The sequence below is a fragment of the Teleopsis dalmanni genome, chromosome 2 (genome assembly GCF_002237135.1).
Source record: "Teleopsis dalmanni isolate 2A chromosome 2, ASM223713v2, whole genome shotgun sequence".
Classification (NCBI taxonomy): domain Eukaryota; kingdom Metazoa; phylum Arthropoda; class Insecta; order Diptera; family Diopsidae; genus Teleopsis; species Teleopsis dalmanni.
Window position 1 is genome coordinate 178,389,477 of NC_051847.1, and position 13,430 is coordinate 178,402,906.

General features: G+C 27.9%; 1 protein-coding gene across 1 annotated transcript; it reads left to right on the forward strand.

Moving 5' to 3' along the window:
• The first annotated feature begins 2,704 nt into the window (after positions 1-2,704).
• On the forward strand, positions 2,705-12,892 carry LOC119677750. Its single transcript, XM_038089232.1, has 3 exons — positions 2,705-3,177; positions 11,744-11,896; positions 11,961-12,892. Exons 1-3 carry the CDS (start codon positions 2,862-2,864, stop codon positions 12,131-12,133), a joined length of 642 nt encoding a protein of 213 aa, XP_037945160.1. The 5' UTR covers positions 2,705-2,861; the 3' UTR covers positions 12,134-12,892.
• The last annotated feature ends 538 nt before the right edge of the window (positions 12,893-13,430 follow it).

Here is a 13,430-nt window from a genome sequence, read left to right on the forward strand (position 1 = left end):
ACACATCGCATTCCTGCATTCTACAAAGCTTTTTGATGTTGACATAAGCGGTATTATTACTTTAATTGCAGTCTTGATGTCAACATAACATATATATTTTTTATTACATGTGGAGCAAGTCTTTAGTGAGCCATCCATCTGGCATATTGCTAAGATCTCAGCTTAAAAAACGTTGCTGGGGTTGGAAAGCTTATATGACCCTTTCAACCCTAATTCGGTGCAGGAGGCTGTTGAGTCTCTTTCTTAATTTATATTTGATCGACATATGTAGACTTTAGTGTTGTTTTCCAACATATGTAGAGAATATAGCTAATTTATATTCAGGTGATTTGTAGTGATTGAAAAAATAGGCAACAACATGAACAGGGATACAACAAATACCCCGATGTCTCATCCGTAAATATCGGCAAACATTACCTACCAGAATTTCATCAGGGCATGCATACTCGTAGCTAAATGTTGCTCTATAATGATGTTCTCGAAAATGAATATAATTTAAAACATTTATATCTTCTTCCTCCAAAATGAATCTAAATTCAAGCATTTTATTTTACGGACCATGTCACCATTCACTTGCCTACGAAAGTAAATTTAAACCTATATTTATTGAACTGCCGCTAAAAAATCATCATAAGTCAGTTTTCGTCATGACAAGCAGGTACAGAAATTGATAAGTGCAATTCTATAGAAGAGACTTAGAGTCTCATCCCATGTCCTGCTATATTCGAATGACTGAAAACCTTAGTCGAAATTGTCTTTAGGCTGCTATCCAGTAAGCAAATAGTCTAAACTACATCTGAAAGCGTCCTTTTATTTGCGAAAGAACGAAAGCTCATTAAGAGAATTGTTAATTCCCTGAGAGTAAAACTGGACTATGTTGAATAAGCACAAATATAATGATTGCCGATATTTCTGTAAAAGTCTAAATGAAGTTGCAGACAAGCAGTTCGGCTGCCTATGTTGCACTAAATTAATCCTAAATACTGACTCATAAATTGTGAAAATCATAAATCCAAACTGAAGAAGAATAGTGGAACACCGGCATTAAATTTAGTATGATAGATTAATTGAAGATCAATGTTACCAATTACTGGAAACACTTGCGTAAAACCATGAAAACTGAAGAAGTGTTAAACGGTATACTAAAACAATACTTTAACTGTAACATCAATGAAGAAAAAGACAAGGAGAAAAACTTGCAAAAAACCATAAAATTTGAAGAGTGTGGAACGGAACTCTAAAGACATACTTTAACTGTAAATCCAATGCAGGAGAAATAGAGGAAAAACATATGTCAGAATGTTGAAACTGGAGAAGTGTTGCACGAAACCCTAAAGTTATACTTTAACTGTCATACGAATAAAAAACAAGTAGAGGATAATATTGCAAATGCTGAATATGAGACAATCTAAGAATCTAAGATTATTTAGTATAAAGTTTTACCATACTTTTGCTATAGAGGATATCTGTAGAGGATATTGTTGCTAACGTATCCGTATTCAGTATATAATTCAGTATTGTTCATCTTGATGACTAATTAAACGTACATAAAATTAATATTCATTTCTTGTAAGAGACATTGCCCCACTGTTTTCTGTACCGAATTCTACTTGAAAGTAAAAAATAAAATATTCAAATTGATCGCTTTTCAGGTTTGCATACCAAAAAGTACATTTTAATGAAATCGAAAGCTTATTAAAACCAAAAAATTTGGAACAAAGCCGGCATAAAATAAATTTCAAATCAGAATTTCACAAATACACTGCAACAAATTACCATTTAATATTTACCTTAATGCCAGCACTTTGCAGTGTTATTAAAGCCAATTAGAAATTATGAGACAGCCGCGGTATTAATATGAAGACATTTTGCATTTGAAGACGTGGCTCAACGTATCGAATCGAAACTGGTTACCAAAACCCAAAAGAATCTGGAACAACACAAAATACATGGATGGATGTAAGAGTAGTGGAAGCAAGGAAGGGAATAATGGCACCACAATAAATGAATAAAGTCACGTTTTGTAGCAAACACAAGCGTGACCAATGCCGCATACTAAGCGCTACTAAGCGATACTAAACGCGTTGCGTCTTACGGTTTTGCTATGAAAACGGTTAGAAGCGATCAACGCAGACAACAACAAAAATAGGACATTCACTCCCAAAATTGTGTGAAGCAGCGCTTTTGGCTTAAAAATGCGGATACGAATGCGGACGATTATGAAGGGCGTTACGAGCGCCCAAATACAGACATATGGACACTTCCCTTTCGTTTGGAGTAATGCAATGTGCGTACGTTTATTAAATTATGGCATGCCGAGAGTGAATGGGACGGACGGCCGGGCCAGGCAGGTTGGTCAATTCATACAAGGCAGGTGCCAACAATGGCCAAATAAGTTTCTTGCAAAGCAATTATGGGTAAGAAATTGTCATTTCGTAAGTGTCTGGTGACGGAATTGAAGATACGAAATGACACATTAAACGAACTGAATTTGAATTTTATTTAATATGCAACATTGTTATTGTTGTTGCCAGTGTAGTTGGTGCATATGTAATATGTACTTGTATATATGTGGGTAGTTTTTTGTTATTGCTTGGAATTGATTTCTAGTAAAGAAATTGGTAGAAATTGGGAACTGTAGAAATTGAGCTTGACAATCCATTCGCCTGTCTGAAATATAAATAGACCTGTTAACCACTTAATCAAACACAAAACACTTCCAACTATCAAAGCCAACAAATCGAATTGGTGCTTTAGTGCTTGGTGCAAAACGAACGGATTAACGCTTAATTAATTTTAATTAAATAATAAATTCAATTTTAATTAAAGAAATCTTAATAAATTTAAAAATATCTGCCAAAATGTGTACAAAATTCGTGTATGTTGCGCTTATTGCCGCTTTTGTGTGCACTGCCGCTGCTCTGCCCTCACAGGATAACAGTGAAAAGGATTTAGTGAATATGATTAATAGAATCGATAATGAAGCATCGGTGCCATTATTTGGTGGTTTACGCGTGGATCGCACTGAAAGTGGTCGCTCTTTCGGTGCTGCCAATGGCATTGAATCATTCGAGGAACGTGCCGAACGTTATTTACAAACCCATGAACTGAATATTTCATTCTCAGGAGATGATGAAGAGGATAATGAAGAGGAATTCAATGGACGCAGCATGGAAGGTAAGTCGTACCGTTCATTTTTATCTGTGTTTAATTATGTCTTAATGAGTTTTAATTATTAGAAAAGTTAATAGTGTCGCAAATATTCTTAATTTTTATAATTTAATTGCTTAATATCAAAAATTTCAATGGCAAAGATACTCTTATTAGTACTACATAATATGATTTATTATTTCTGATAAGCTTAAGCCGTTGTAGTGCTTTACGCATTCAATCCATTACCATAATCCGCTCGTTCTTCAGTTTACTTTTCTTCTATTCGCACAAACTGCACTTTGACTCGCACATAATTTTGCAATCTTCCATAACTGTTCAGTGAGATTACATTCGGCATTGCTCAGATTCTAACAGATTCTGGCCAGCACAACTGTTGCCATTGCAGTCGTCGAAGACTTGGCAGAATACGGAAATTTTTTTGCAGTCAAATTAATGCAATAAATCTTGTCTGTGCCTTTAGCAAAGATTCTGTAAAATGTTTCTATTTTTAAACTAAGAATTACAGAATTATAACTGAACTTATATCAGTGGAGTAGTTAAAGGGGACATTTAGAAAGCGGAGGTCTATATTGACACTGCACTATAAATTTAAAATAAAACCCTAGACTTGATACATCCTCTGTATGACTAATATTCTAAAGAAATATAACTCACATTAATAAGATATTATTCATTTTATAATAAGAAATAGGGGAGAGAAAGAAAAAAAGTTTGAAGTTGACCCCACTGTTTTCGAGTTATTTTTATTCGTTTCATATCGATATATAAAAAATTATATTTAATTTTTTAATAATTTTTTTTTTACATTATATTTTATTATTTTATGTAATTATAATATTATGACTTATTTTATTACATTATATTTTAGTATTTTAATAAAAATTCTTCATTTATAAACATGAACGCTATCTTCATCTATAGGTATATAATCCGACATACCTGGCTCATTAATATCTATTTCTATTTTTCGGTTTAATTTTTTTTATTATTATCCTGTTATGAGGCTTTCTTAATTTAAAATATAACATATTTATTTCTAACATATATTTATTTTTCTTTTTTTTTATTTTTTTTACTACTCCCTATCCCTCCCTATCTTTACTATCCCTACTTTAAAATAACATGTTTTTAGTTCTCTTCGCATATTATTTAACTTTATTTGTTTTTATTATTATTATACTATATTATATGTCTGGTAAAATATAATAATAACAGTCTTAATCAATATTATTAATATTATTATTTAATATAATTAATTCTACATCTTGTGTTTCATATTTTTAAATACACCCATCTCTACTTTATCATTATTTTTTTTTTATTTCTCAACTACTTTGATGTATATAACCTCTTTTTACTTTTGTAGTTATTGCCTATAGATCTTATTTTTTTATTCTTTACAACACCCATTTCTATTTAATATTTATTCTTTCTCTTCTAACTTTTTTGATACATATATTTTTTTTTTAATTTTTATTTTTAATAAACACATTTTTTTTTATTTTTTTTTTATTTTTCTTAAATATTATCTGTACTAATTTGTACTATCTGTAAGTCTGTACCTATCTATACCTTCTCTCCTTACTTTTTTTAACCAAATACCTTTATTTTAGTTTCATTATATACCTTTTATATACCTCATACCTTTCCTTTTTAATTCTTTTGGTATTATGTATATATCTGACTTTCCATAAGTTATAATAATTTATTTTTATATTAATTTATATCAATTTATATATTAATTATTCCATTTAGTTTTTCCTTCTACTCTAATATTTCTTTCTATATATTATCATCCTTTATTTCTCTTCTAAATGCTTTGTTCAAGACATATTTTTAATTTTTTTTATTTTTAATATATACATATTTTTTTTATCCTTAAATATACCAATCTCTACTTTCTCACGTTACTACTTTAATCAATTAATATCCTTTATTTTTATTAAACCTTTATTTTAATTTTGCTGTCATTATTTATCATTATTTATCATTAAGTCATTATTTATGTAAGTCCATACATAAATTACTTATTATTTATTAATATTATTATTCTCACCATAAAAACTTCATTGATATATAGGGATGTATTACATATTTTGGTATCATATTTTTATTATCCTGTATTATTCCAGTTATTCTTTTTATTATTAATTTTTATATAATTAACTTCTTATAAATTTATTTTATAAAACTGACTATTTTACACAAAAATGGTTGTATATATTAAATTTTATTTCAATCCTATTAAATCTTTTATATTAAATGCAGTTCCATTAGTACTTATATATCCATAATAAATAAAAATGTTTACTTCTGTTTCTCCTCCTCCGGATAAATTGACTATCATATTATAATAATATACAATAATAATAGAAGGGCAATGATAGTAATAATAGAACAAACACTGTCAAGAAAGACAGAATCTCAACTAAATTAATAGTCATTTAATAAAGCAAAATATAAAATAGAATATATAAAAATAAACAACTAAAATTAAATAAAGAATAAATAAAATTTAATAAGCCATACTCTTTAAAAAGAATATAAGCAATATAATAAAAACCATCTCCTCCACTGTATTTCAATGGACAGACAGATAATTGCTTACGAGCGCTGGATTTAACACAACAAAAAAGCAAAACGGACTGGAAACACTCACATCTGCACATATTTAAACATACTTTCCGGCACATTCCATTCCGGTTAACTCGTTGTTGGGATTTAAAAAAAACACCCAGCTCTGGTAAATGGAAGAGTGGAAACACTTAACCATTGCGTCACTTTTCTATTGCTGAGTTCAACATTTTCTGACAGCGGAAAAAATATTTTCAAGTGCCGGCGTGCATTGTTAAACGGTAGCAACGCCTAAAAGCGTACACGGATTTCCTTGCTTTTAGCAGATAAAACTTTTTATAGCTGCTTTTTCTTCACTTGACAACTAAAAACTAAAAGGACTAAAAGGACTAAAATAGTGTTGATACCTAGTGTTGTTGCTCCTGATTGTGGTCGTTATGCGAAAAATGGCTTTTGAAACACTGTTTTTTGCTTTTAATTTTTTTTAAATATGAAGTTGGACACGTGCTTAGCATGATTTTGTCATGGGAATACGCTTTCATTTATGACTTTCTTATTTTAATTTTATTTTATTTTATATAATTTTGTGTTTTTATCTTAAATTTAGATATTTTTTATAAATGGCTTGTTTTGACAAAAATATTTTTATATTTTTCAAAGTTGGCAAGGTTACCAGAGAACTTTTAATTAAAATTTTTTATTTTGTTGCGAAGAGGAAAGGATAAATGAAAGAAGCTTATCGCTTTTAATGACAATGTTTTTTTAATTGCTTCTACATATATACTTTGTGCACTTCACATTAAGTGCTATATACATTTTTTATTTTGAAAACATTCTGAAACAATTTTTTTTTAACAAAAGTCCAACAAACTCCTATAAAAGGATTATTCTTTAAATCCTTCAATTCATGTTTGCATTATCTTTTACTTCAGTTTAAAAATTTATTTTCTTTATTTCATTTATAATTAATTGTTTTAATGACCAAATTTTATTTATATATTTTTGCACTGGTTAATTGGACAATGTCAAGTAATATCCAACTCATTTATTAATAGGAATTTCTGTTGTTAAATAAAACTTAATTTTTTTTTCTAATTTTATTTAGATTTGTAGTAAAATAAGATTTAATTAACTCCACTTTTTTATAAAATTTTCTAAATTTAGTTATTTAGTTGTATTGGTTTTTTATTCTAAATGTTGAAGGTGAATAAATGTTAATCATATATCATATAAAAGATATAAAAACTGTCATCATTGATGTTTGCAATAAAAAAATTAAAATCCTACATTTAAACACTTATATAGATGCAATAGATATATAGATAGATAATAAATAGATAATTAGATAGGTAGACAGATAAACAGATGGATAGATAGATTATAAATAGATATGTAGATAAATAAACAGATAGATAAATAGATAGATGATAAATATATATATGATAAATATATATATAGATAGATAGATAAATAAATAGATAGATAGATAGATACATAGATAGATAGATAGATAGATAGATGGATAAATTGATATATATAGATAGATAAATGAATTGACAGATGAATAGATAGATAGATGAATTGACAGATGAATAGACAGTAAGATAGATACATATATGAAAGTGGGGCAGAAAAATGGATATATTTTAAATAGAGATAAAATATAGGGAAGTGGCGCACTTCAACGTATCGATCTTAAACACTGGACAAAACTGTAAGAAATACAAAGAAAACAATATTATTTTGAATTCCTTGCGAAATAAAAAGTAGAATTATTATTTATTTAGTACTTTGTTCAATTATAGGTTTTATATTCTTCACCAATAATTGAAATTTATATATCATATCCCTAAAAGTACAGGCAATGATTATTACAACAAATATAAATATTTCTACATTAAGACTTACTTATATTTCTTACACTTATTCCTCTTTAATTTAAAATTTTAAACTTTTTGTTAAAATTCTTCAACTTAAAAGTCATTTAAACTCTTCAAATTTTAATCGCTTTAGTTAGTTTAATATTCACATCAAGAACTTTTTACACGAATTTTGTGATTTTGAAAAGATATAGTTGGACTAAATTAGCTTTGTCGTGCATATCTTCACTGTTAACGGAAATGGATATCGATCATAAAACGTATAAATTTTGAGACCTCATAGATTGCTCAATAAATTTTACCTTTCATTGTGGAATATTACTTCGATCGTACTTTTAAGAATGGGGCATCACCCTATATCTAACTCTCAGTCACGCTTGCGATTGCCATTATGATTTATAAATGAAATCCTTGCATCTGAAATTTCGACTGACTAAAGAAATTTGAGTTTCCGTCTTACTTGGAAATTTTTCAATTTTGGAAATTAGAAAAAGGCCGTATTAGATGAGCTAATATTTGACATATAAATCTACAGTAGTTTGAGAACTTGGGAGACACATTTAAAAATACGTGACTAAAGTACTGTCTGAGGTGCACACCCAACGTTAAGTCACATAATGTTTAAATATCTTCTTTTTATTATTTATTCACATAAACAAAGACTTAAACATATCCAGTCTGAAGTAAAATTTGAAGTAAATACTTGAAAAAAATTCACTGTCTCCAGTTGAGATACACAAATACCAAAAATTAATATAATAAATTTATGAAAAAAATTGCGGCTGTAAACTAAATTGTTTAAGGCAAACCTTTGCCTATAATGCAGCCAAGTATGTTGCCTAATGCAGCATAAATTCACAGAAAAAATGATGGAAAAAAAACAAATTTAAATAAAAAACGCAAATAATTTATAAATAAATAAATTACCAAAAAAAAAACAAAAAAAATAAAAATTTTAAATGGAAAAAGAAAAAAACTTTCGAATTTCACGCAATTATGTTACCAATAGCGTTCAGAAAGCAACGACAATTCAACAACAACAACAACAGCAGCAACAACTGCAACAACAACAAATAATACCAACAACAACAAAATTAATTTTGCAAAGTGAAATTTTCATAGATGCGAGCACGTACGATTGAGTACCCGGGCCAGATGATACACGCACATTCATACCAGCGTATGCACGTACACGCACTGAGCGGAGCGACGCATTATGACAGCCAAAAAGATTTCGGTTTCGGAATTGTTTGTGCTCGGGAAGCCAATAGGCGAGGCCGCACCCTTAAAAACAAATACCAAAAAGCGTTTAAGATATTTTCAACTACGATTTTGGCTCATTGGAACGCAGGCGTGCGGCAATGCGTTATCAAATGGTCTGGTTACTTTTACGCATTTTGGCCATTTAGCGAGCGTTTAAGCCATCAAGAATGTTGACCATAATTTCTTCAATTTTTTTCTTTTTTTTTTCCTATGAACCTTACAAGGCACTTTTATGGCACTTGTTTGGTGCGAAGTGGAAAGTATTTCATATTTCACACACAAGAAGTTTATCACTTTTATTGCCTTCGTAAAAGGGTTTTATGGGCAAACAAAGTCCAAAGTTAAAAGTTGAAGAGTTTCAAATGAAAATGTATGTGCATGTCGATTTCTTGATAATGCATGAACTTCACTTTAAGAATTTATGAGTCGGAAAACTTGCCACTTTAAAAATTAATTCCAACAAATTAAAAAAAAAATATTTTTTCTCTTTACTCTGCAAAATTAATATGAACTTCTCTATTGTACAAGTTCTATAAAGGTAGAAACTTTTAAAGTAAAATTCCTTATTTTCTTCATAAAACTCTTAAATTTCGCAATAAAAGCCCTAAACTGAAATAAAATTTTAAGGAAAGAATTTTTTCACTTTCTTTTGAAAAATCTTTAAGATATTTTCTTCATTCTTGCAAAAAGAAAAATTCAATAGAAGGCTTAAAACTACCACAATACAATTCACATTTCTCGTAGACTCATACCTAAAGTCTCTCGTTATACTTATACCAGCCTTTCTATGATAATTGAAATGAAATTATTTATATACTTTTTTTTAGTTTTATTTTTGTAAAACAAATATCAGATTTTTTTAAGTCACGAATTTAGAACCCTACAATTTATGTAGTGCAGACACCCGCAAAATTCATTCACCGAGATTAATGTCAGAAATAAATTCAGTATGCCCAATACTATATAAATTCAAGTTATATAGATGACGTAGATGAAACTACCATATAGATAAATGCTATATAGATAAATGCTATATAGGTAAATGCTATATAGATAAATGCTACATAGATAGATGCTATATAGATAGATGCTATATACCTAGATAGATGCTGTACAGAAAGATCCAATGATATATAAATATATAGATGCAATACATTTTAGTAAAGACTAGCACGTAATAACAAAATAAATTTTAAATTTTGATTTAAATGTTTTTATTTTATTATTTTATTTTGTTACAATTTTATTAATAGTAAAAAATGATTATGAATAAAATTATAATAATATTAATCAAATATTAATCAAATAAATAAAATGATTTAGTATCTTATAGCATATATATGACTGCTAAGGTATCGATAGGTAGTTCCTTTGCAAGTCCGGTAACTGGAAATATTACGGTGCTCTATTTATTTCTTTGAGCGCTTAAAATTAACTTAACTTAAGACGTTAAAAGTTGGAAGCCTAGTCATAACTAACGCAGCTGTACAAGATTGGACGCAGTATTTGTATAAAAACAGTCAATTAATTCCTGAAGCTAAACTTATATGCATTTAAAAGCGTTCGGAGGTGCTATCCGAAGTTAATTTTTTAAAACCAAACCCATTTGTGTGTTGGGTGTTGTTCATACTTTAAAAGTTAACTTTTTTTTTATTTGTTTTTATTGAAAATTTTATTTACTTAATATATATTTTATTTACATTTCCATGTTCTTCACTGCATTAAAATTTCAATACATGCTTTTAGGCAGCCGTATACTCGAAAGCTTCTATTTAAGTTTTCATAAAGCCAAACAATTTCATAGTCTAATAAATAAAGTTTGGACATATACTGAAGCATACTTTTAAGATGATTTAAATTTGTTCATATTATCTTAAATTTAGTTCTAGATAAATTGCTTAATAATTATTATTTAAATAAGAAAATAAGATAAAATAAAATAATAAAGTAGAAAAACAACAAAAATATAAGCAGACACATAAAAAAATCAGTACAATGAAATTTAATTAATATATTTAATTAAAATGAAAGATAAGAAGTTAAAAAAATTTGAAAAAAAAATAAAAGCGATTCAAATAAATAGTTTAAAATTATATAAAATAAATTAAAGAATGAAACTGTGAAATTAAATCATATTATATTAATCTTTACATTAAAATAACAATGAACAGATAAATTAAGCGAATTAAGGGCAAATAATACAAAATATGAATAATATGAAATAATATATAATTTAACAATGTTAAATTAAATTATATTAAATAAAGTATAGCATAAAAAATAAGGTAAGAAAAAGAAAAACAATATAAAAATAAAATAAAAATAATATATAAATAAAATAAAAATAAAATAAAATAATTAATTGAAATTTAATTAATTCAATTCAATTAAAACTATTTGGCATTGGATTAAAATGAATCACATCGATTAAAATAAAACATAATTAACTAGATCTTTTCTATGTTAAAGAACTTGGCTTAGTGGTTGTATTGGCGATAGAAGTTCCTTTGCTCAGCATTATTTATCGTAGCGTAACTGTCGTCAAGCACCTAAAGATAAATACAAAATGTCTAATTGCAAGCAGCAATAGTAATATATCTTACTCACATCCAATATAAGAATAAACAATAACATAAAATAATAATAAAAGAATATTCCTTTGATAAATATATTTGGATTATCTACTAGTATTATTAGATTATAATATATACCAGAAGTTTACCAAATATCTTAATCAGGGGCATTAAAATATAGTTTAGGACTTAAGCTTTAATTTAAAGTATTAAAGTAAATTAACTATGTAAATAATAATAATAATTAATTTAAACATAATTCTATCTCCTCTCTTACAGAATCACGTAAAAATAGAATGAAGAAAATGTTGGTTCCCTTGCTCTTGGCTTTGAAATTGAAGAAGGCCATCGTTGTTAAAGTTTTGTTCACCATCATTAAATTTATCTCCCTCAAGAGTTTGGCAATTTCCTTCTTGGCTTTAATCTTGGCCGGTAAGTCACTAAAATTTATTATATATAATAACTACAGTTAACGCTTTGGTTTCATTCCTCACAGGTGCCACTTTCTTCAAAGATCTTTTGGCTAAGAAGAAGGAACACATTACCACTGCTTACATTACCGGCAGCCCATTGAATGCTGAAATCGTGCACTCTGACTGGAACCGCAATGGTCAAGCTGCTGCTGCTGATTTAGCCTACAATCATTATGGTTTGGCACAACCTTTCTAAAGGACCACAGTATAAACTAACTTAGCTTCTTACTTCCTCTGCTACTACTCAACTATGCTCTTATCTTATTCTACTGCCTACCACTATTTACTATTTATCTTCACTTAAAAAAGAATGACTAAATAATTTTATTAGTTTTAGTTTTAATTTTAGTTAGTAAACTACGACTTACCAAATAATATGAGAAACGCAAACAAAGTAAACGACTTGGATTATCCTCAGGACAAAGCTTAACGAATTAATGCATAAATTTATTTCATTTAAATTTGTGTAAATAATTTATGAAATTATTTATTTTATTTATTTTAAAGCAAGCATAAAACAAATCATAAACGAGTCATACCAAATTAATTTTAAGTTGAATAAGCAAAAGAATTGCACAAAAAATATCCAAAAAATTGTAAAATATTATAGAAAAAATACAATTTTAATTAAAAAAAAGTTGCACTCAGGTTTAGTTTGGAGGGCTATGGCACCTCTCCGATTAAATGTAAATTATTTCTATTTAAGAAAATTTTGCACTCAGGTTTAGATTTGCAGGAGAAGGGGAAGGAGGTGCCAACTCTGCTATAAAGTGAAAATAATTTTGCACTTCAACTTTTCATTAAATGAAGAAACAACTACAAATGTGTCATATATTTCATCCCAAAAAATAAAAAACAATTTAAATAAATTAATAAAATATATTATTTATAAGTATTTATTTAAAAATAAAAAGCAAAGAAACAAGAAAGCAATTGAATAAAAATAATTCATGAAATTAAAAAAGTTTTCGTTTTCAATTAAAGTTCCACAAAACTCACTCGAAGAAACCTAAGAAAAGAACAGGAAAGCCAAATGTCGTCTTCAAAACACAAAGTTGATGAAAATTTGAAAAAAAAAAACAATAAAAAATCAATTAAAAAATGTCAACAAATTCTTCAAGTTTTAAATAAAATTCCTGGGTTTACTGCTCCAATTACTAATGAGCATCACCGACTGAACACTTACTTCTTCAGAGCGACTTCATCCGTAGGCCGAAGAAGTGAAAAAGTTCAAAACTTCGCGGTTTTATTTGTTAAATTAACTTGTCTTTGGCACTAATGACTTTAAAAAATTAAAGTTTTTCCCAATAAATTTGCTTTTAAGTAAAAGTAAGAAATTAATTAACTCAGCACCGCCAACTGCCAAAGCAAAAAACATTCATTCATAAAAGATTCTGTTTACTTTTCTACTCGAAAGTAAAAAACTTCAACTTTAATGCTGTTCACTTTTTATTTCCAAACATCTTTTAAGGTTTTTTTATTTAAATAAATAA